General features: G+C 48.2%; 1 protein-coding gene across 17 annotated transcripts in view; it reads left to right on the forward strand.

Moving 5' to 3' along the window:
* The window catches only part of LOC104668570 (F-actin-monooxygenase MICAL2), a 245,519-nt gene that overhangs the window by 92,758 nt on the left and 128,527 nt on the right, over nucleotides 1-24,234 (forward strand). For all 17 annotated transcript variants that reach the window (XM_030917640.1, XM_030917656.1, XM_030917641.1 and 14 more), the window contains 11 exons: nucleotides 3,258-3,374; nucleotides 4,793-4,894; nucleotides 8,925-9,080; nucleotides 12,197-12,297; nucleotides 16,210-16,467; nucleotides 17,660-17,775; nucleotides 18,635-18,761; nucleotides 19,438-19,528; nucleotides 20,698-20,845; nucleotides 22,173-22,372; nucleotides 22,933-23,039. In XM_030917640.1, coding sequence (XP_030773500.1) covers nucleotides 3,258-3,374; nucleotides 4,793-4,894; nucleotides 8,925-9,080; nucleotides 12,197-12,297; nucleotides 16,210-16,467; nucleotides 17,660-17,775; nucleotides 18,635-18,761; nucleotides 19,438-19,528; nucleotides 20,698-20,845; nucleotides 22,173-22,372; nucleotides 22,933-23,039 — 1,523 coding nt within the window. The remainder of the gene's footprint in view (nucleotides 1-3,257; nucleotides 3,375-4,792; nucleotides 4,895-8,924; nucleotides 9,081-12,196; nucleotides 12,298-16,209; nucleotides 16,468-17,659; nucleotides 17,776-18,634; nucleotides 18,762-19,437; nucleotides 19,529-20,697; nucleotides 20,846-22,172; nucleotides 22,373-22,932; nucleotides 23,040-24,234) is intronic.

Consider the following 24,234-nt stretch of genomic DNA (forward strand, 5'->3'; position numbering starts at 1 on the left):
GGACTTCAGGTCCTAGGCATCCCTGAATGCTCATATAGGGAGAGATGAGTGCTGGGGCCCTTCTGCTCTGATATTCCTCAAGCCTGGAGCTCTCAGGACTAGGTATGTGCAGACAGGTTTTGGGAAAGGCAGACTCCCTTCTTGCAGCTTTGCAGCGGGGAGGTCTTTAGCTGTTTTCTATGCAGCTGACCCTTGACCAACACTGGTTTGAACTGCAAGGGTCCACTTATACCTCAGTTTTTTTCAACCAAACACCTGCAGGAGGTAAAACCCACCTATATAGAAAGCCGACTTTTTGTATACTTGAATTCCACAGGGCCAGCTGTAGGACTTAAGTATGCATGGATTTTGGTATACTCAGGGGTTCTGGAACCAATCTCCAGCATATACTCAGGGATGATTTTATAGCAATAGTGACCCATGAAAGGGAGGTTAACACTAGGGGGAAAGCTCAAGAGTTTGAACAGATTTGGGTCCAAAATATGTCTCTTCCATTTCTATGTGACTTGGGGAAAATCCCTTACACTCTTCAGGCCTCAATTTTATCTCCTGTAAAGTGTGATTAATTTCTATCTCCTAGAATTGCTAAGAAGATTAAATGAGGTCAAGTTTGTAATGTGCTTAGCACTGTGCCTAGCACGTAGTAAGTGCTCAGGAAAACGCTTTGCATCCCATGCTGTACAGTGAGCAAGAAGCAGCCATGGTCCCCAGACTTCAGAATTAAAAGCTGCTTTCTCCCAACCAATATTTCTCTGTAGAGGTGGTTGGGAGGAGGGCCCTGAGAGCCATGTTCTTATGAGGACAAGAATTGATGGGAAAAAGGAATGAGGCTTGGGTGGGAACAACTGGAGAGAATTATCAGTCACGTAGGGTATAATTTATTCAGACACAGGAGAATTTACCAGCTGTGGCCCCAGAATTTATTCCCACTTTGAGATGAGAAAATTCCAGGATTCTAGTGGAAATTTGGATTTACTCAGAGAGCTGCAGTGTCAGCTTTCAAGATGTGCTCTCCCACCCGTGGAAGAATGTATGCCGGTTACCAATTTAGAACCACTGTATTGAGCACCGCTTTCTCATCAAGTTCTCTTGGGGGGCAGAGCCAGGTACCAGGATGCCTTGTGGGACCCTGGACTGTTTGGGCTGGCTTCCTGGCCAGGAGCCCTTCTCTGCCCTCATTAACAGGGCTTTAATTGAACCCCTAGTCCTTGGAAATACTGCAGCATGCCGTAGTGCTGGTAGGACTCTAGAAATAACATGGAGACAGTCAGAATGATCATTGTCAAGGGTAGCTCCAGTACTTGTGAGAAAGGAGGCAAGGAGAATTTATTGAGCACCTACTGTGTGCTGGAACCAGACTGAGTAGGAACCTCATAACTATAAGGAGAGGCCAGGCCTCCCCTGGTAGGGTGGTTCATGGTAAGAGGTGGATTGGGCTTTTTAAGCTGATTGGCTTTGGATCACCCCAGCCACATCTCTAGCCCCAGCTGCATCATCATACTCAGCACTGCTCAGCAGTTCCTCATGTCTGTGTTAACATCCTCCTCCACTTCCCATTGTGGCCATTCCAAACCTCCAGCACAGTGACCTCATTCCTAGCAGATGGCCTCCCTCCAGTGCTCCTGGTCTAGGCCCACTTCTCTCCGCTGCTGCCCCAGCACCCATTCCTTCCTCATGTGTCATGCCAAGTCACAGCTGGCACCTCCTTTCCAGTTCCAGTCCCTCTGGCTTCCTTCCTTCCTTTCCACCTGCCCCATCACTGAGTCTTCTTGCTCCTCCCCTCATGCCAGACCTCCAGCCCTATTGTTGCCCCACCACCTTTCCTTGCTATAAGGTATTTATTCTAGAAAGAAGGGCATAGACTTGGTCTATACTTTCCATTCAAACCTCCTAACCTTGCAGTCTGCTGTGTTCCCCACCACTGTGCTAAAGAGATTTTCACCAGGGTCTACAAAAGCTCCCAAACCCCCAAGTTCACTGGCCTCTTGTCACCTTCACAGTCCTTCATCTCTCTATGGGATTTGATATTCTTAGTCCCTCCTCTCTTGGCTTTCAGGACCCCAACTAAGGCCCTGTTCTACCACCACCACCCTCCCCCAACCACCATGTCTTGCCCCATTCTGTTTACCTATGTTCCCTCCATTAGAAGGCGTTTTCTGTATCTCCTGTGCCTAGCATGGCACCTGGCACAGTATAGATGCTCAATAAATGCTAAATGAGTCAAGCCCACCAAATACAGAAGGGCCCACAGAAAGTTTTAAACTTCTGGTTGGGTGTGGTGGCTCACGCCTGTAATCCCAGCAATTTGGGAAGCCGAGGCAGGCAGATCACAAGGTCAGGAGATCGAGACCATCCTGGCTAACATGGTGAAACCCTGTCTCTACTAAAAATACAAAAAATTAGCTGGGCATGGTGGCGAGCGCCTGTGGTCCCAGCTACTCAGGAGGCTGAATCAGGAGAATGGCGTGAACCCGGGAGGCGGAGCTTGCAGTGAGCCGAGACTGCACCACTGCACTCCAGCCTGGGCAACAGAGCGAGACTCCATCTCAAAAAACAAAAAACAAAAAAAAAAAAAAAGAAAGTTTAAAACTTCTCACTCTGCAGAAAAGTATTTGGAGGCATACCCATTTGTGCTGAATGGCAGGAGACAAAACAGAGAAATTAGATTCCACTCACTGCGGGAGTTTTGAAATGTGGGTAAGAGATGGGGAACCATGACCCAGCTTTGTGGGGAGAATTTCCTACCCACTCCTCACCACTGGATGTCTAAGAGCTGAGGCATAGGCCCCATATAATGAGTCACTGATCAAGTACTTCACTGAGATCCTTTACTCTGTCTTTGCCTACTCCTCTTTCCATCTTCACTTCATCAAACCTAGAGCCCAGCTGGGGAAGGAGGCTGGAAAGACAGAGTCTCTCTTGTTACAGCATCGTCTAGCAGCTAGAACAGGGTCTAGAAATTGGACCGACATGGGTTCACGTTCTAGCTTTGCTCTGTGTCTCCTTGAGCAAGTCACTTAACCTTGTTAAGCCTCAGTTTCTCATCTACAGAACGAGAATAACGATTCCAAAGGGCCGCTGTAAGAGTCAGACGAGAAAACATAGAGCTCTTGGTGCATAATCCGGCTCAGTAATGATCATTGTTGGTATATTGCTGTGCTCAAAGGTCACTGAGCAGCAGTGATTACATAGCATTCTGCATATAGGTGGTGTTCAGGCATTGCTGTGACAGTTCCTGTCTCCTTCCTGCCTGACAGGTATTCGCCAACTACAGCTCATCCTGTTCAAGGTGGCCCTGATGCTAGGAGTTGAAATCCATGTGAACGTGGAGTTCGTGAAGGTTCTAGAGCCTCCTGAAGATCAAGAAAATCAAAGTACAGTATAATGTTCTGCCTAGAAAAAAGTTCTTTTCTGCCTAGAAAGCAGATACTACAAAATAGAAATCCTATTTGCTGCTTCCAGAGGGTGTTTCTGTAAGAGTTATTCTTATTGAGAGCTGGTTGGCATAACGCCACTGAAGAGTATTTTACTGTTTTTTGTTTGTTTGTTTTCTGTTTTTTTTGTTTCTTTTTTTTTTGTTTTTTTACCATTGCTATGACTTTAGGTTTGCTCTTTGGTACCAAGGGGATTTATGATTAAGCCATTAAACCTATAATTTGGTTACCCTGTCCCAAGGGGATGCTACTTTGGCAAAGGAAATCTAATCAATAAGTAGGACAGAAGACATAGATTTGGTTGTTTGGTAAGGTTCATTCACGTGTTCTTCAAGCTGTGTGTGTGTTTCACACATAGATATGTGGCTGTACTTGTTATACCCATGGCACATTTTAAAATCCAGTGAAGTGAAGCTTCTGGAGCAACTGTGAAATAAGGTTCAAGATGTTATTTTATATATAATACTCTTAACCATATTGAGGTATCATTTATAAACTATGATATTCACCCATATAGGCATATCTTAATGTTTCTCTTTTTTCCTTTTAGCATATTTGTTTAAATTCTTATCCCTTACACACACCATTGTCAGAGAGTTTATTCCGGATGCCTCTGCATCTTACTTATTATTAAAATCATCTACTGCCTGGGAAGGGCTTTGAGTTTGGGACCAGCTTAGTGTCAGAAACCTTGTAGTTCCCTGCTTAGGGTACATTTCTGTTTTATCCTGTTCTCTGCCTGGATTATTTGAAAATTTAGGGGAGGCTTTAGTTATCTTTTGGAGCAGGACAGCATTCACTATTTGGCATTCAGAGACTGTAATCTTAACCTTTTCCAGACCTCTAGTGGACAGTAAATCTTAATTATCCAGGCTTCACCTGAATTTTTTAAAAAATAAAAGACAGTGTACTGTACAACAGAACATTTTGAGCATGCAATAGAAATTAAAACTGGTTTCCTTACACCCTACACATCCTTTTGGGTCTGTTTAGCAATGAGAGTCACTGAAGAATGTGGGAGAATGTGAAGAGAAGATGGTGGACTCTGCTGAGAAAAATAAGGTGCAAATGAGAGTAGTTTATGGAGCATTGAGGATAGACTCCTAGTGGAGGCCAGCAAAACCAGGCATGGAGTTGGTGTTGCTGGTTTACTTCATCCTAGATTGAACTGACACTCAGGTCAGAGGACACCAGATTAGAGAGTGAATCTGGACTGCTCTAGCCTTTCCCCTGGAGGCTCTCTCTGGGATGCATAGACCTGGCTGCACTGTCCATTTCTCACAGCCACCACACGGGGGGTATAATCACTGTCTTCTTACCTCTGTCTGCCAACTCATGTCATTTCTCTGTCCTGGTAGAAATTGGCTGGCGGGCAGAATTTCTCCCTGCAGACCATTCTCTGTCGGAGTTTGAGTTTGACGTCATCATTGGTGCCGATGGCCGCAGGAACACCCTGGAAGGTGAAGACTCTTCTTGTGGGAATGGAGAATGGGAATGGGAGAGGGTACATTGGGGAAGAGTTGGAGAAAGTGGGCAAGATGCAGATGCCAGAGCTGGATGGAGGTCTTGATAGGAGGGCAGACTGTCCTGTCCCTCTTGAGGTAGAAAAGCCCATCCACCTGTGGGGTGGGCAGTTCAGGGGACAGCCATCTCATTCCGTCTGAACCTCGGTTTTCTCACCTGTAAGATGTGGATCACAGAACCCTTTCAAAGTGTTGTTATGCGGGCTGGGAAAGGAGTAGTGTGTGAAAATGCTTCATAAAGATAAAGTGCCATGGGGGAGAAAATGAACATCCCTTATTGAGCACCTCCTGGAGGGTGAGCCGTGGTGCCAAGCACTTTCATACTTACTTCAGCTAAGATAAGCATTTTTATAATACTCTTAATGGTATTTGCTTACTTTCAAATGTAATATTTATACTTGAAGGAGGAACTCACTTCTTTTTGTAACTTTTAAGTACACCCACTGCTGGGCAGGCAGGTATGTCTTGCCAAACTGTCAAGGTACAAAGGCCACACTTCTCTGAGTTCTAAAGCTGAAGCATAGTGTCTTTCTTGGGGTAAGATCCAGTCAGGTATGAGAGAAACCCCATTGCCAGGAAATGCTTCCACCCCCTCCACCCTAACGCCAAGACTGATCCACCCACAGGCTGTACTCATTGATACTAACCATGCTAAATTGAGACCACGGGTTGTAAACAATGTGGCCCCAGATGGCATCTCTTAGATTAGGGCAGTTCTGCTTTTTGAGCCTGCTACCTCAAGAGCCACAGGCTGCAGACGCCTGACTGAGAGGACACATCACTCTGAGGATGGGACATGCTCCCTGGAACAGGGCTGATCTTAGAAAACTCAGGATTTATGGGCCTCCTGGCCCAGGACCTTCCCATCTGCCACATATCCGGGGCTGTTTACTATCCCCCTTTCACCTTCCATGTCCACCTCCCCAACCATTGGTCATCAATACCTGACAGAGAAAGTTGGCAAGCTGCCAACTTGGATGTAGTACTGTTGGAATTTGCACATTTGATAACAGTGTAAGTTAGAATATTTGAGAATCCAGGACCCATTGTCAGCTTGAGTATAGTTGGGCATTTCATGAACATGGAAAGAAGGGTGGAAAGTGATGGAGCCATTTGAGCCACTCAGGGCCAAATAGGTAAACTAGAGCAGGGCTTCTCAGTATTAATACTGCAGACATTTGGGACCACACCATTCTTCGTCACAGAGACTGCCCTGTGCATTGCAGGGTGTTTAGCAGCATCCCTGGCCTCTGGTCCCCCAGACACTGGTAGCACTCCCAGGTGCGACAACCAAATATGTCTCCACACATCGTCAAGTGGCTTCTGGGAACAAAATCACCCCCAGCTAAGAAATGCTAGATGAGAATAATAGCCATTTCTGACCCTTTTGACAAAGGTCTAATGAAAGACAACTTAAAGGAGGGCTATTGAATAGAAACCCAAGGTTGTTGGCCAGGCGCAGTGGCTCACGCCTGTAATCCCAGCACTTTGGGAGGCTGAGGTGGGTGGATCATGAGGTCAGGAGATCAAGACCATCCTGGCTAACACGGTGAAACCCTGTCTCTACTAAAATACAAAAAATTAGCCAGGCACGGTGGCTCACGCCTATAATCACAGCACTTTGGGAGGCTGAGGCAGGTGGATCACAAGGTCAGGAGATCAAGACCATCCTGGCTAACACGGTGAAACCCTGTCTCTACTAAAATACAAAAAATTAGCCAGGCACGGTGGCTCACGCCTATAATCACAGCACTTTGGGAGGCTGAGGCGGGTGGATCACAAGGTCAGGAGATCAAGACCATCCTGGCTAACACAGTGAAACCCTGTCTCTACTAGAAATACAAAAAATTAGGTGTGGTGGCACACACCTGTAGTCCCAGCTACTCGAGAGGCTGAGGCAGGAGAATCGCTTGAACCCTGGAGGCAGAGGTTGCAGTGAGCCAAGATCACACCACTGCACTCCAGCCTGGGCAACAGAGCAAGACCCCATCTCAAAAAAAAAAAAAAAACAGAAAGAAAGAAAGAAGGAAGGAAAGGAAAGGAAAGGAAAGGAGGAAGGAAGGAAGGAAGGAAGGAAGGAAGGAAGGAAGGAAGGAAGGAAGGAAGGAAGGAAGGAAGGAGGAAGGAAAGAAAGAAAGAGAAACTCAAGGTTGTCACTAAAAGGGATTTTTGACAGATGGTTGAGAATCAACGTGAGGCTGGAGTACATGGTGAGCAGGTGTGCGGGGCATTCCCACAGGTGGCTAAGGAAAGGTTGTATTTGGAGGTCTGCACCTGTGTGACAGGCACCTGGTGTTACACCAAGTACACAGCATGCCTGGGGCAGGGGCACTCAGGAAAGGTCAGATGACAGCAAGATGGGGGACTAGGAGGGAGATACAGTGTTGAAAAGTGACCATCTGTTATGTCGAACCCCTATTAACCTCAATAGGGAAAGTACCAAGTTCAAGACACCGAAGAAGAGACCAAGAGCCAGCAAAATAGACATGGGGTTTTATTAGGGATTCACAAGGGAGAGAGTCCAGTGGCGGTGGGCTGGACAGGTGACCCAGCTTCCCTACAGAAATGGTCCAATGGCGGCGGGCTGGACAGCACAACCTCACAGCCCAGGGTGGCAGCCTGGGCAGGAAAACCACAACTGCTTGTAAACAGCAGGCAGTTTATACAGCATTTTCACTTAACACCCTCCTCTTAACCTCCACCTGGCAACCTTCATCCAACCCAGAACTCAGGGCCTGGATCCCCCTGTATGGTCCGTGTTCCACAGGATGGGCCAGGAGCTCAAATGTCCCTCATAGAGAAGGAACAAGTTTTGGGGTTGGCCACTCCTGGATTCCCCAGCTCAGAACACACATTCAGGTGCATCAGCCATACAGGGTCATTCTAAAGGTATGCTTCAGTTATTGCTGTCTAGTGCATTTACCCTGCACCAGCTGCTATGATCCTCCATAGCACTGCCATTCAAGAGCAATTTTAATGTAAATCATTGAAAACAAGAATTAGAGCACTAAGGCTGGGCAACATGATGAAACCCTGTTTCCACAAACAGTTAAAAAATAATAAGCCAGTCATGGTGACACATGCCTATTGTCCCAGCTACTTGCCAGCTGAGGTGAGAGGATCGCTTGACCCTGGGAGGTCGAGGCTGCAGTGAGCCATGATTGGCACCACTGCTCTCCAGCCTGGGCAACAGAGTGAGACTCTGTCTGAAAAGCAAAGCAAAACAAAACAAAAAATGAATGAGAGCTAGAATGCCATCTATTCATTTATATATGCATTGCAGATGTACTAAGTGCCAGTTACTGGGAACTGGTGCACTATTTTCCTCTTTTCAAAGACACCAGTCATACTGGAGTAAGCTGGGTCCCACTCTACTCCAGTATGACCTCATCTTAGCTAATTACACCTGTAATGATGCTGTTTCCAATAGAGTCACATACTGAGGTACTGGGGTAGGGCTTCAACACATGAATTTGTGTGTGTGTGTTGGAGAGGGACATAATACAGCCCCAAAAAATGGAGATACAAAGAAACTTTGTTAAAATCCCTGTCCTGCAGGAATTCAACGTAATCTACTTTTCAAGGGGGCCAGGGGTGGTGGCACCATGAGAAATGCTAACAGAGTAGTTTTAATTCTATAAATTCAAAGTGTGTGTGGGTCTCTCATGAGTGTATGTAGCAACAATGCCTGACACATCCTTAAAAGGGTTGGGAAGGATCCCTTTGGCCTTCTGTTTGTTGAAGCCTAACCAGGTCCTATAGGTTTTAGAAAAGGACAAAATCTCACGGACTTTTAAAGGCCTTGGGAGCAAACCTCAGCATTTCTGCCCGCTCCTGTCCTCTAGAGATCCAGAATCCTGGTTTCTCCGGCCTGGGAGGCATCTGGGAGCAGCTCTCCCAATAATCGTGTTCAGTTTTCACACCAAATCCAGAAGATAGACCCAGTTTTTCCTTTCTCCTCATGCAGGGTTCAGAAGAAAAGAATTCCGTGGGAAGCTGGCAATTGCCATCACCGCCAACTTCATAAACAGAAACAGCACAGCAGAGGCCAAGGTGGAAGAGATTAGCGGCGTGGCTTTCATCTTCAATCAGAAATTTTTTCAGGACCTTAAAGAAGAAACAGGTGGGACCTTCACCTTTCTCCCAACCAGGCCAAGGTCTAAAGTTTGCAGTTTCTAAGGTGTGCAGAGGCGTATGCTGGCTTTCTGGGCTCTTGGGCCTGGAGGGACTCACTCTGATACAGTGGAAGCAACGATTTTCCCTAGGACAGTGGATACAGACAGGATTCCTTCTGGGACAAGAGAGATTCTTGAGGGAATGTTCTAGATGCTGTACATGAAAGGAGATAGTGGACATTTGCTGAGTGCTCATTACGTGTCAATTCTCAGTATTGTGGGGTACAAACTGGAAGTTGACACGATCCCTCCCACAGTGGCTCCCTGTCCAGTAAGGGATATCTGTATAAACCATTCTAAGGCAGGTGGCCAGCACTGCACCTGAGGTCAGCAGGATATTTAGGGAATGCTGAGGAGGGAGCCAGTCACCTATGGATGGTTCCTGAAGATTCCCAGGTGCTTTTGTGCAATGCAGCAGCTGCCCTTCCCCAGGAGGAACATCCAGGTATGCCCAGGAACATAACCTGTACTGGCACCAGTTGTCATCCGGCCATGGGCCTAAAGGATAGGAGGTATTGATTCATTCACTCAACTAATACTTATTGAATGCCTACTATGTGCCAGATGCTGTTCTAGGGCTTGAGAACGAGCAGTGAGCAAAACACAATCCCTCCCTCCTGGGCTTATGTTCTATGAGAATAGACAGTCAAAACACAAATAAAGCAGTGACTCATCAGGTGGTAATAGGGACAGCAGAGAAAAACAGGGTGAGGGGAAAGGGGGATGAGTTGCCTGTCTCCAATTAAGTAAATTCCAGATGTTTTTCCTTTCTTCTTAAGCTGATTAAAAACATTTATTTCGGCCGGGCGCGGTGGCTCATGCCTGTAATCCCAGCGCTTTGGGAGGCCAAGCCAGGCGGATCATGAGGCCAGGAGATCGGGACCATCCTGGCTAACATGGTGAAACCTCATCTCTACTACAAATACAAAAAATTAGCGGGGCGTGGTGGCACATGCCTGTAGTCCCAGCATACCCAGGAGGCTGAGGCAGGAAAATCACTTGAATCCGGGAGGCGGAGGTTGCAGTGAGCCGAAATCGCACCACTGCACTCCACCCTGGTTGACAGAGACTGTCTCAAAAACCAAAAACAAAAAAAACCCACATATTTCTCCTTGAAAAGCAATGGAACAACAATGTTAAATAAAATCTTTATACAGAAAATAAATCATCCGCAATCTGACCACCTCGCATGGGAATAGTCTTCAGACTCACCTACTCCTTTTCTGTAATTTTCCACTGGCATGCTTGCTTGTTACATGACTGCAGCTGAAATCACGGTGTCCACACTATTCAGCTTTTCTCATTCAGCGTCACATTCCAAACATCATCCTCCTGGTGGTCACTTTTAGGGGCTGTGGAATATCTCATCAAATTGATGTACTGTCACTGCCTAAGCATTGAAACCAAGGATTAGCAAACTATGGCTGGCCACATGGTTCTATACTGCTTTCGAGCTAAGAATGGTTATATATATAGGCTGAAGAAAACAATCAAAAAAATACTTTATGATACATAAAGATTATTTAAAATTCAAATTTCAGCATCCATAAATAAAAGCTGATTGTCACCCAGCCACACATTTCTTTACATGACTGTTGATGGCTGCTTCCACCATGAGAGGTCATGAAAGAGACCATAGGGCCCACAGGCCAGAAATATTTCCTAGCTGGTCTGTCACACACACACACACACACACAAACTTGCTGACCTCTGATTTAGGCCTTCCAGTTATTTACTGTTACAGATAACACTGTTTCTGTTAAATTATTTAAGATCATTTTCTAGGAATGGCATTAGTTGTTGAGCGAGATTGTACCTCTCACTGGCCACGAGGGTATGTGCCACTGCATGACCCTCGGAGTTTCACCTCCATTGCATTATTTCATTAAAAACTTGAATATTTCCTGCCAGCATATGGTGTCTTTTTGAATGATTTGAGAATCCTCCAACCCTCCCTTCCCCTAAAACCCAAGAAAGTAAATATTTAAGCCACTCAATATAAATGAGAGCAGGACATTGAGTGTGTTTTTCCACGTTTCAGTGAACTTCCTTTAAACTTTGCTGTGGTTGTCACCTTCGGCCATTGTTTCACAACAATGCCCTCAGACAGTGACAATTGTGACCTTCCTGATTCTCCTGGGGGCCCTCTGCATTGATGCCTGTTTCCTATTTAACCGTAATAAAGGTGTTCCTAGAGTTACCCAGCACGCCTTGTGTAAATGCTATGTCGCCATGTGGCTGCTCCTTTATCTCCCTTCAAATAAGCCAGTTAGCCTCACACTTGAGTATGAATTGGCATCACCTAGAGCTTGTTAAAGCACAGCGTGCTGGCCCTATCCCCAGGGTTTCTGATTCAGTGAGTCCGGAGAAGGGCCCCGATAATTTGCATTGCTAGTATGTCCTCAGGTGATGCTGATGCTGTTGGCCAGGGACCTCCCTTTGAGAACCATGCAGCTAAGCTCTCATTGCACAGCATGGTTTTAAATGTAGGAACTTAGTGTGTAAAGTGTCTTGTGATTGGTGGAAAGTGCAAAAAGATACAGCCCAGCCTTCTAACCTGAGTTGTTCCTACCACTGCCCTTGGGTTTTCACATCCAAGCAGGGAAATGGTAGAAATATTCCTTGGCATGGTCATTGGAGAATTCCCACAGCTCTATGCAGCCATGGGCGCATGGAGGGCACAGTGGACAGGACTTGGAGCTAGATGGCCTGGGGTTCAAATCCCAGCCGTGTCATTGCTGAGCTTCTGTGGCCATGGCCGGCACTTGGCTTTTCTGCACAATTACCTGCCTCTGACTTATAAATGCTGGCCCACAACCCCTGCAGACATTGTGAGTTTTAACAAGAATAATGCCTCTATGGAACTATAGAAGCTAGCTGCTTTGACTTGGGTAGATTCTAACACTCTGTTTTATCTTTGCCAGCCTTGTATGCCTTAAAAACTGGGCTAACATGAATATACTGCAGATAAATAACGAGACCAATAATGAGGCAAAGTACAGTTCCTGGCACACAGTTGGTGCCGAGGAAGTAACGCTGAGCTTGTGAATGCTTCTCTTTTCAGGCATAGATCTTGAGAACATCGTTTACTACAAGGACTGCACCCACTATTTTGTCATGACAGCCAAGAAGCAAAGCCTGCTCGACAAAGGTGTCATCATTAACGTACGTACCTCTTGGCTGCAATTTCCCGACTTTGTGACCTAGGCTGGTGACTTCGGCAGGTGTGAAAGTAGATGTGGTCCTGCCAGAAACTGAGCGAGGGGAGGAGTGGGGAAGGTGCCACCTGCTCACACCCTTCTTTCTCTTGGTGTTACATGAGTGGTGGATAAAGCAGCCCACGCCAATATGCACAGAGAATTTTCTGCACATGGGCGTGTGCTGTTGTGAGACCTTTACCAGGTGTTAATGTGGATTGACTGAGTCTTTTCCTTCCCAAGTCTCATTCAGCCTTGCCTCTTCTCTGGGAGGTCACATGTCATTTGGAGGCAGACGGGGGCTCCTTGTCGTAATGAGACATAGGCATCCTTTGACTTGTGAATTTCACGCTGTGGACCCTTGTCACTGTGTGGGGGAATTTCATTATTCATGCAGTCAAAGAAGACTCAATCTGCATCTTGACACTGCCACGTACCGACTCCAGACTGTGGGCAAACTATTTATCCTTCCTGAACCTCAGTGTTATCTACAAAATAGGAATGATAGTTTCTGCCTGAAAGGGTTCTTGGAAGGAGCAAAGAGGAGATATATACAGAGAACCTGGCACAGTGCCTGGCAGAGGGTGGGTTTGTAGATTGCCTCTGTAACTTCTCAGCCTTGTTTGCACACTGGCTTTTTTGTCCTGCTGGCTTCCTGGCCTCTGCCTCGTGGCTTTGTGACTTCATGCTTAAACACAGAGCAGGGTTGGAAGGAAGAAACATGGAGTAGTGGCCCCTGACTGGAAGCTTCTTCAGTCAGGTGTTCAACCCTTCCAGAGCCCCTGTTGTTGCTGCCACTGTCACTACTGCTGCTGCCACCTCAAGATAAGGATCATGCAGCCCAAGGTCAGCCTGCTGTCTGGGTGTCTGCCTGGAGCCCAGGCAGCATGGTGGCCATTCATCACTGCTTGTCAGAGAAGAATGCACCCATCTTCTCTCCTGCGTGTGTGGGCAGCCGGCTGGGTGGTATTAGTAACCCAGCTGCCCCGTAGGCCTTCTCCACTTCAGCTCAGGTCTTTGCTGAGAGCCTGAGTTGTGGACGGAGGCTGTGAATGTGGGCTTGGTGAAGTGGGCTGAGCACGCCAGCAGATGGGTGGGTGATGGGCTTCCGCAGTGTTCCACTGCTGGCTGTCAGTCTGGGAGTGGCGGCGTCCCCTTCTTCCCTCTGCCTCGCAGAAGCTGCCTCCTGAAGTTGCCGCCTTCGTCTGAAACTGGGGGGTGCAGGGGTGTAGGGGTAGTGGGCACCTTTGCAGAGGAGGGGCTAGACAGGCAGGCAAAGCTTGATGGGTTTTGTGTTTTGCAGAGCACCCTGGCCTCCTGCGATGCTAAAGGTCACCCTCAGGTCATCCCAGGGTGTTTGCCCAGGCAGCAACCTGTTGCTTATGGCAACTCGCTTCCCTGGCAGTTGTCAAAGCCCCTCCAGGCCCATGCTTGTCTTCATCAAGGCCTTTCTTTCTCCTTCAGAGGCCCCTGAGAGCAGCTCCTGAGGCTGGTGCTGAGGAGCCTAAGGTACAAGATGGGAAAGAAATTGGAGGCCACAGGCTGGACACCTGACTGGAACAAGAGCTATAGCCTGAGCCTCCAGGTGTCCAGCCGAGTTCCCGACCCATCTTCCCTGGGCCGTTTAAATTTACATTCTTCTCTTGCTCCCTGGAGGCATGGCAGGTTTTCTGTTTTCTTCTCCCTACATGGATCCGCATCTTCCTATAGCCACACAGAAGGTGCTGAGTACATGTTTGTTGAATGAATGACTGACCTCTGGACAAGAGATTTTCCTGCTTCCCCACTGATTCCAGCTGATCTCTGGGCTTCTTTCCATGGCTACCGATGGAAGAGCAAAGTTTCTCTTCAAGCAGCCGTGCCTCTGGGCTCTCAGCTGTGTCCATCTTTCTCTTCCCCACAAGGAGGATGTCCCATCCCACAACCTCCCTGGGCCCCTGCCTCTGCTGGCTCATACATGTGTGGGCTGGGATTCTGTCCTCCTGTCCTTTTCCTCATCTGCTCCCTATGGTATTGCTCTTTCTTCCATCCCCCCACTCATCTGGGACCCTCCAGCCGCTAAGAGACCCCACAGCAGCCCTAGGCCACTAGGCTTCCAGCCAGCTCTAGCCCAGTGTCTTCCCTTTACTGGGTCCCCACTCTCCTGCATGAGGCGTCCACGCCGGGCACTGTCTTCATTGTGTAATGTCACCCACTCCATCTTAGGGATGCTTGGGGCATGTTTTGAGGGGGGGTGTTTGAGACCTCTCCCTTCTGTCTTCCCCCATCTCACCTCCATGTCTACGGAGAGAGAAGTGATCATGTGGCCACAGAAACAGGGATCAGAAAAGAAATCAAATAACAGGAATTCCATCCTGGACACTGGGGCCTGACGAGGAACTCTTGGACCAGTGCTGGCTGCAATTTGGGGGGTTTGGTTTGGATGGGTAAATATGAGTTTCCAGAACAGGCTATTTGAAATCATGGCTACTCAGAAAATTGAGGCAGTGGTCAGTCTGGCTGTAGACGCAGTACTCTGTGACTGTCAAGACCTTTGTGATTGAGGGTGCCTTGGCTGGGTCCAGGATATACTTCATCGTAAGCCATATATGGAGCCAGCATGAATTACAGGGTACAGGAATTCCTATTCGTCAGTCACTTCCCACATGGGGCTAGGGATTTCATGTGTACACTCATTCCATCTTTTCACGTGGCTCTGTGAAGTAGGTTTTGATAGTCCCTTTTTACAGATGAGAGAGCAGAGACTCTGACAAGTTAAATAACTGGCCCAGATTTAGTTGGTAAACAGCAGAGGTGGACTTTGACCTGTTGCTCTCACTGACCCAGAAGCCGTGTTCATGTTACACACTGGTCCCCTCACATTCCAGGTGTCTGTACTTTTTGTGTCACCTTTGAGAAAGGTGGTCTTTTAGTTTCTTTAGCCACACGGTGAGCAGCTTGGACTCTGGGGATACACTAAGCTTGTCGGCTCTCTTCAATCCTGACATCCTGTGATTCACTGCCAGTGTCCCTCCAGGATGGATATTCCAGTCCTTGCAGCTCAGGGTTCTGCACTTCCCATGAGAGACGCATAACAATTAGCACCAAAAGCAAGCTACTGGGGAGGCTGAGGCAGGAGAATCGCTTGAACCTGGGAGATGGAGGTTGCAGTGAGCCGAGATCACGCCATTGCACTCTAGCCTGGGAGACAAAAGTGAAACTCTGTCTCAAAAAAAAAAAAAAAAAAAAAAAAAAGCTAAGCTCTGAGGAGCCCTCAGTCCATCAAGTGAAGGGGCCACTGATTTCGGAAAGTGGGAGAGCTTACCCATTTTCTTCTTCTGGTCTTGTTTGACCACTAAGCATGGCATATTTGGATCACAGTAACTTAGCTGAATTTACTATAAAATCACACTTTCTGATGGCTCCTTTGTCTCTTAATTGTACTGAAAGTTCTCATGAGAACCAGCCCTATGAAATGTGCTCGTTGTTTGCTCCAAGACCATTATCAAGTGCACTGTTCATTCCAGCTCTCAACACACCCTGTTGAAATTCCTATGTGAGACAGACCTTTTAGAATTTAATGCCAGGGAAAAATTGCCTCCCCTGAGGAATTTCTATGCTTCCTTCTTTGTGATAAGGAAAGCTCTGTGGCATATCACATTTCCCTTTTGCCTTGGATGCCAGGAAGCTCAAAACCCAATTCGATGCTTAATCACAACTGTGTTAACCCTCACAGCTGGCTGATTTATTTCCTCTTTATTCCCTTGGCCCTGGTTTTTGTATGTCTTTTCTGACTAGCTTCACTGTATAGACCCATTCCAAGTCCTTTTGCCAAGAGGTGGGTATGAAGGCTAGCCCTTTAGAGGGGGAGGTTGCCTCACTGTGTTTTCATCTTCCCCAGGACTACATCGACACAGAGATGCTGCTGTGTGCGGAGAACGTGAACCAAGACAACCTGCTATCCTATGCCCGGGAAGCTGCAGACTTTGCCACCAACTACCAGCTGCCATCCTTAGACTTTGCCATGAACCACTATGGGCAGCCTGACGTGGCCATGTTTGACTTTACCTGCATGTATGCCTCAGAGAACGCGGCCCTGGTGCGGGAGCGGCAGGCGCACCAGCTGCTCGTGGCCCTCGTGGGTGACAGCTTGCTTGAGGTACCGCCTGTGCTCAGAGCCACCACGTTTCTCTACGAGACAGATCCCACATTTGTATTCTGGCAGGCAGTATCTGCTGTTGTGCAGTGGGGAGAGGACAGGCTCTCAGCCAGTCGGCAGGACTCTGCCAAGCCTGTTCCGGCCTCAGAGCCTGACCTGTTGCTGCATTCAGAGGAGCCTGTTTGGACTCAGTGTAGTTAGGAGAGCCTTCTCTTCTATCTCCTGGCTCTTTTGCACTGACTTCTTTGATGAAGTACAAAATCAGGCAGCCCTGGTCTGGGCCAGGTGGCCACGTGGGCCATCCTTCTCAGAGTGTGTGGACCCTTAGCTGGGCCAAGACTTCTTCCTCATGTGGGTGGCCCTTTGTGGCCTTTGAGATCACACAGGGTACAGGACAGGCATATGGGCCCCAAAGTCTCTTTTCCATTCACAGCTCCCCAGCTGAAAATTCTTCCAGAAAATCTGCAAGGGTGCAAAGACCCTTAGATTAAATGAATGTTTTTAGAAAGGAGAAAGTTTTCTCTTTAGCGTAAGCACTGATTATGTATTTATTCCAAGTTAAGAGTCAAATTCCAAACCATGCTTTGGGTGCTCATGGAGCAGATTAGTCAACACTTAGCTTGGTTGACTTAGTCCTTGGGCACCATTGTGCATGGACTCGAACCTAAGATCCTTGGTTGAGCCCTCAGTACCCATCCTGCTGCTGGCCCAGACTGCTTTCCGAGCTTGGTTTCTCCCTACTTTCCTCCCATGCTCCATGTTACACCCAGAACAGATGGCTGTTCTTCCATCAGGCACCAGCATTTTCCAACCACCATGCCTTAGCCCACACCATTCCCAAGTAGATCAGGATCAGAATCCCATCCATTTGTTAAAATCAGCTTAATGCAACTCTTAAGAAGCTTATTCTGATTTCCATCTCCCTCTCCCAGGGTGGGAATTTGTCTCGCCTTTTCTGAGTCCTAAAGCAGTTTTGCGATGACTGCATCATAGCACCCTTTACGTTTGACTTTCAGCTACAGTTATTTGACCTTGTGGTGAATTCTCACAGGTAGCAGCATCCCTGCCCTGTCACCTCTCTGTCCCTCCAGCGCCCTGCACAGGCCTGGCAATCAGTGTGTGCTGGGTACAATGAGATCATAGACTGGGAGTCATCAGAATCAACTGGAATTTTGCACATTTTCTTTTGCAGCCATTTTGGCCCATGGGTACAGGCTGTGCCCGCGGCTTCCTGGCAGCCTTTGACACGGCATGGATGGTGAAGAACTGGAACCAGGGCACCCCTCCACTGGAGCTGCTGGCTGAAAGGTGAGCTTTGACAGCAGGGCTGCTAACGGGGGGCAGAGCCACTCAGGCAGGAAAGGGGGCAAGATCACCCCTCAGGTGACTGCTGGATATACCTGGAGCCTCTGCCTCCTCCATTCTGCCTTCCCATGTGTGGTCTGATTTGATCATCAGCATCCCCAGGATGCTTTCTCCATCATGATCTGACTCTTACAGTGACTTGCTCTGGGGGCCAAGACCTTGGGCCATAGATGACAAAGAGAAATCTTCATCTGGGTTGGCCCTGCAGCTGGCACTCCCCAGCATTGCTCATTCACCCAAGAGCCAGAGAGGTTTATTTAAGGGAATCTTCCAGGGCAGTACTGAGTCCCCTGTCCTGGATGGGGGTTGGATTCTCTGGCTTTCCAGGCCTCTCCCACTGCTGAGATCCTGGGCTTCCTCCCAGACCCCTGCTGCTGGCCACGTGGCTGTGACAGCTGGTGGACGGGGGGAGGTCAGGGCTGCCAGGCGGAGGCAGGCCTCTGACAGTCTTGGGTGTGGAAGCCTGTGGTCGTGGGGAGCAGGCCGCAGGAGGCAGTGTGGCTGAGCACGGTTATGGCAAAACCACAGGCCACCATGCTGCCAGCCCTGCGTCCTTCCCCTCTGCTTGGGTGGGGGAGTCCAACATTCCTGTCACCCAGGTGCCCCTTTCCTCTCAGCTCCTTTGACCTTCTCCCCACTTTGCAGATCTCAAGAACCAGTAGTGTCAGGTATTTCAGGGAAGGGTTAGACAAACATGTCCAGGAAGCCCTTCAACCAGAGGAAGGGGGAAGTAGGGGAGGATGGGGACAAGGCCTGAGGTGGCAAAAGTGATCCCTGACCTCCAGACTCCGCCTCCCTCCAGGGAAAGTCTCTATCGGCTGTTACCTCAGACAACCCCAGAGAACATCAACAAGAACTTTGAGCAGTACACGTTGGACCCAGGGACGCGGTACCCAAACCTCAACTCCCACTGTGTTAGGCCCCATCAGGCAAGTCCATCCCTGGGGCCCTGTCTGAATCACTGTGCACTGAACAGTGGGAAGAGGCGGTGGGGAGGGGTCACATTAAATTTTGGTCCATTCCTGGGACTGAGGCCAACAAGGCCTGCTGGCCTAATGGTGGGACCAGTTCTTCTCCCCACTAGAGTTAGCATTCTTTCTAGCCCACAGGACAGAACTAGAACACATATCGGAGGAGTTATATATATATATATACGTATATGTGCATGTATTTACATATGTTGTCACTATGCATATGCATTGCTGATCTTACCTGTCTCAAATAATTTACTTGGCCAAACATGCTCTCTGCATACCACGCATGGTCCTAGGGTCCATTTCTTCTTCCACTGATTTAAAGCCACCAAACTCTCAACCTCTTTGGTCAATAGAACAGAAAATTGTGTGAATTTTTAAAATTAGCTAATTACATACACACAAATTAGCTACACACATTCCCACTTAGTTTGCCTGCATCTGGGTGGAGATTGAGGCCCATTGCTCTATGACTCAAGTTGCCTGGGTTCCCTGGCAGAAGGTCATGCCTCCTAGCAATAGAGGAAAATGGTGGCAGGCACTGAATTGGGGGTAGGTCAAGTTTAGGGGCCCTGAGACTAGGATTTGGGGGAAAACTGGTGGGCAAGCATGTTGTCTCTCTTGCTCACAGGTGAAGCATTTGTACATCACCAAGGAGCTGGAGCACTACCCTCTCGAGAGACTGGGCTCAGTGAGGAGATCTGTCAACCTCTCCAGGAGGGGTAAGTGGCCTTCCTGGGACCCTGGTGGGTGTCTGGGAAGGGCTTTGAGGGGAGGAGACCTGCTCAGTGGCCATGGTGACACAGGCTCTGCAACCAGCCTGGCTCTGCCCCTTTATCTGTGAGACCATGGGCAGGCACCTCTCCTCTTTGTACTCCAGTTTCCTCCTCTGTAAGACCAAGAGAACCCCTGCCCAGAGCATCACTGTGAGGATGAAAGGAGCTAGTATGTGTCGAGAGCTTCGCACAGTAAACATGAACTGGGGGATTAATTCACTGGGACTTGTTCTTGTTTTCCTCTTGTTTCCAGCATGGGGACCTTGTCCCCTTAAGTAGAAATGAGGTTAATGCACTTCACCCTTTTCCTGGTCATCCTGGGCCTAGCAGTGCGCTGGACACAGGGCCGGTACTCAACACAGGGAGATGGGATGGTTAAATGAGGAACTCCCAGCACTCAGCTCGCTCAGGATGCTCTCCTGCTTAGAGACCTCTTTGGCTACCTGTGCCTATCCAGACTTTGCCTCCTCTCCTTCCTTAGGCAAACTCAGCTGTACTCCTTCTTCCCCTCCACACACCATGACGTGCCCCACTGCTGTAATAAACCACTTACTATAATCAACCATTTCACTGTTACACAAACATAGCAAGTTTTTCTAGATTCTTTGCCACCGCACAGTCCTTTCTGTCTTCTTGGAATGACTTCTTCCATCTGATAAGTTCCTAGATGCTCGTAAAGAACAAGCTCAAACGTACCTCCCCATTACACTTTTCTCTGGAGAATTCCCCTCCCAGAGCAGACTCAGGCAAACCTGCTAATGTGCTCCCACAGTGCCTGTTTCTGCCTCCATTGCAGCACTGTGTCATCATCACCCCCTCTGTGACTGTCTTCCCCACTAGATGAGCATTTTGTTGGCAGGGCCTAAACATAGTAGGTCTTAGGGACTCTGCTGGAAGAGAACATGCTTCCCCTTCCCTCCCGCCACACTCTTGACCAGGCCCCCAAGCAGCAGTCCTCAGGGAGCTGTACCCATGCCAATGGCCCCCTGCCCTGCTCCCTTGCCTTGGGGCTGCTCCTCCTGGTCCCCAGCCATGGTGGCAATGAGAGGGGATCGCCAGGGCAGACTGTGTGAGATTCCTGCAGAGCCTCACTGCCTGTGCTCTCCTTCTTGCAGAGTCAGATATCCGGCCCAGCAAGCTCCTAACCTGGTGCCAGCAGCAGACAGAGGGCTACCAGCATGTCAATGTCACCGACCTGACCACATCCTGGCGCAGTGGCTTGGCCCTGTGTGCCATCATCCACCGCTTCCGGCCTGAGCTCATGTGAGTCGGGGGCCCAGGCTGGCCCCTGGAGACAAGGGATGCCAAGGCTGTTCTGCATGCAGAATCTTCATTACTTGGTTCAATATTTCTCTTTCTGTGTTTCGATTTGAGATTTTTCTTAACATTTATTCTTTTCCCTTTGCACTGATTACTCTGTCAGCAGTGCGTTTGATCTGCGTTCCTAATATGTGAGGATAAAAATTGGTTCAGGCTTAGTGATGATATTCTTGACACCTCACCCCCCGCTACCCTTCCCCCCCGACCCCCATCACCACACTCTTTGGAAATTTGAGCATTCATACTCATAGGTATGGGCCAGACCTAATTCCAGGGACTAGTTTGAGGGTTTTATAGAATTAGGTTTGAGACCCAGATTCATAAGCTGTGTGTCCTTGGGCAAGCCACTTACCTTCTCTGAGCTTTAGATTCTTCATCTACAAATTAGAAAGAGCAGCAGGGTCATTGGGGAGATCAGGTGATGTTTGAGGAAACACTGTGATGCTAAAGCATGATGCATCTGTATTTAAATCAGCAGCAGCAGAACTTCACAGCCAGGTGCAAATCACAAAAAAGACAGACAGCAAACCTACCCAAGGGGTAGCAATTGGTACCTTAGGAAGCGAGGTGACCTTAAGAGGATGGACTCTCCTTTTTTTTTTTTTTTTTTTTTTTTTTTGAGACGGAGTCTCTCACTCTGTTGCCTAGGCTGGAGTGCAGTGATGCAATCTCAGCTCACGGCAACCTCCACCTCCGAGGTTCAAGCAATTCTCCTGCCTCAGTCTCCCGAGTAGCTGGGATTACACCACACCCAGCTAATTTTTGTATTTTTAGCAGAGACAGGGTTTTGCCATGTTGGCCAGCCTGGTCTCGAACTACTGAGCTCAAGTGATCCACCCGCCTCTGCCTCCCAAACTTCTGGGATTATAGGCATGAGCCACTGTGCCTGGTCTCCCTTTTTACTTTATATGCTATATAATTTGATGTTTTTTACAAGATGCCCATTTTACTTTTGTAATTTAAAAAGGGTGATATATTTAAAAGTAAAATAGGTCATAAATGTTCCCAAGAGGTTTAAATCATCTTCTGATGGCTTTAGCCCAGACAGCAATAATGTCATCATGGCCCGAGTCTGATTTTGTCCCTTCCTGACCAGTGGGGTGGTGGGGTGAGAACTGGGGACAGGGGCTGGGGTCACTGTTCCCCCCCTGTACCCTGCCAACACCTGGCAGAGTGTTACCCTCAGTGCTCCTTACCACCTGAAGGTGCTCAGCTCGCTGCACCTCTGCCTCCTCTCCCTGAATTTCTCTACTTTGTTTTGATTCTCTAGCAACTTTGACTCTTTGAATGAAGACGATGCTGTGGAGAACAACCAGCTCGCATTTGATGTGGCAGAGCGAGAGTTTGGGATCCCTCCAGTGACCACGGGCAAAGAGATGGCGTCTGCCCAGAAGCCTGACGAGCTCAGCATGGTCATGTACCTCTCCAAGTTCTATGAGCTCTTTCGGGGCACCCCACTGAGGCCCGTGGGTAAGCACCTGGACAGAGATTTTGCTTGGCCCTTTGGACCATCTCTGTCCTTGTCACTGAGTCTAACTGCTCCTAACACTGGTATGGTCTGTTCTGGGACTGCCCAGTGTGTTCCCCTTGACTGTGAGGCCAAACAGGGGTGACTCCACTCACCCAGCCTGTGCATGTAAGTGGATCTGTATGTCATTTACATCTTGAGTTTGGGGGGACGGAGTCTAACTCTGTCACCCAGGCTGGAGTGCAATGGCACAATCTCGGCTCACTGCAAGCTCCGCCTCCTGGGTTCAAGCCATTCTCCTGCCTCAGCCTCCTGAGTAGCTGGGACTACAGGTACCCACCACCACGCCCAGCTAATTTTTTTGTATTTTTAGTAGAGATGAGGTTTCACCGTGTTTGCCAGGATGGTCTCGATTTCCTGACCTCATGATCCATCCATCTCGGCCTCCCAAAGTGCTGGGATTATAGGCGTAAGCCACCGTGCCCGGCCAACACCTCCTTGTTATAGCCATACTTCCTGGAGCCTGGTTCCAAATCACAGTTGCACTTTTATTTCCCTACAGATTCTTGGCGCAAAAACTATGGAGAAAATGCTGACCTCAGCTTGGCCAAATCATCCATTTCTAATAACTATCTCAACCTCACATTTCCAAGGAAGAGGACTCCACGAGTAAGTTTTGGCCTGGTTTTTGTTTTATTTCCCATTGCACATGGATGGGGTATGAGGAATGGAGATTGTCACATTCTCAGACTGTTGAGGCTAGTAAGTTACATGGATCAGGCGCTCCCGGAAAACGCTAGTAAAACTTGGATTAGTTATGAGTGCTTTTGGAAGTTCTTCCTGGCACTGTGTAGCTAGTTTCAATGACTTCAAAGTGGTTATAGGAAGGACATGGTAGCGAGCTAATAGGACATATTGGTGAATGCTTTCAGAAGTAAATCAGATCAGCTCTGCTTCCTGAGGAATGGGGATGAAATGATTTCTCACTGTGCTGAGCAGTTTAGAACTTGATGGCCATCAGTTTAGTGGCAGAAGTGCATGGTGGTGATGCTCCATTTACACATTTGTTCCATTAATTTGTATTTATTCATTCATTCAACAAATATATATTGAGCTCTCCTATAGGTCAACTTTAGGGCTATAGTTTTCGTTTCTGATGAGGGGAGCAAATATACGGAAGTGAACAATACATGGACCTTGCCTTTGAGGAGCTCAGAGCCTAATAAAGAGGTTCCCAAATGTTCTCAACTTATAGCACCCTTAGTGTCTCCGTAACTTTTTTCATGGTGCCCCTATACCAAAAGAAATACCTAACAGTTTCATTTATTAAGTAGTTAAGACCAAATAACTTAATAGGAGCATTTTTCAAGGTGTCTGACAGACATGATAGTGTTTTCCTAGAAAATTAAAAATATTCTGTGGCACCTCTGTGAGTTCACATGGTGCCAAGGGACATAGTTTGGGCATCACATACCTAAGGAGCAGTGACAGTTTCGTGTGGATGCTAACATCTCCGTGGGAGGCATGATGCCAGTTCTCTTGCTTAATGTGCCCACTTCACAGATAAAAATAGAGGCCTGTGGGCGTAGTGGCTCATGCCTGTAATCCCCACACTTTGGGAGGCCAAGGCGGGCAGATCACCTGAGGTCAGGAGTTTGAGACCAGCCTGGCCAATATGGTGAAATCCCGTATCTACTAAAATTACAAAAAATTAGCCAGGCATGGTGGCAGGCACCTGTAATCCCAGCTACTTGGGAGGCTGAGGCAGGAGAATCACTTGAACCCAGGAGGCAGAGGTTGCAGTGAGCTGAGATTGCACCATTGTACTCCTGCCTGGGCAAGAAGAGCGAAACTCCACCTTAAA

The sequence above is a fragment of the Rhinopithecus roxellana genome, chromosome 15 (genome assembly GCF_007565055.1).
Source record: "Rhinopithecus roxellana isolate Shanxi Qingling chromosome 15, ASM756505v1, whole genome shotgun sequence".
Classification (NCBI taxonomy): domain Eukaryota; kingdom Metazoa; phylum Chordata; class Mammalia; order Primates; family Cercopithecidae; genus Rhinopithecus; species Rhinopithecus roxellana.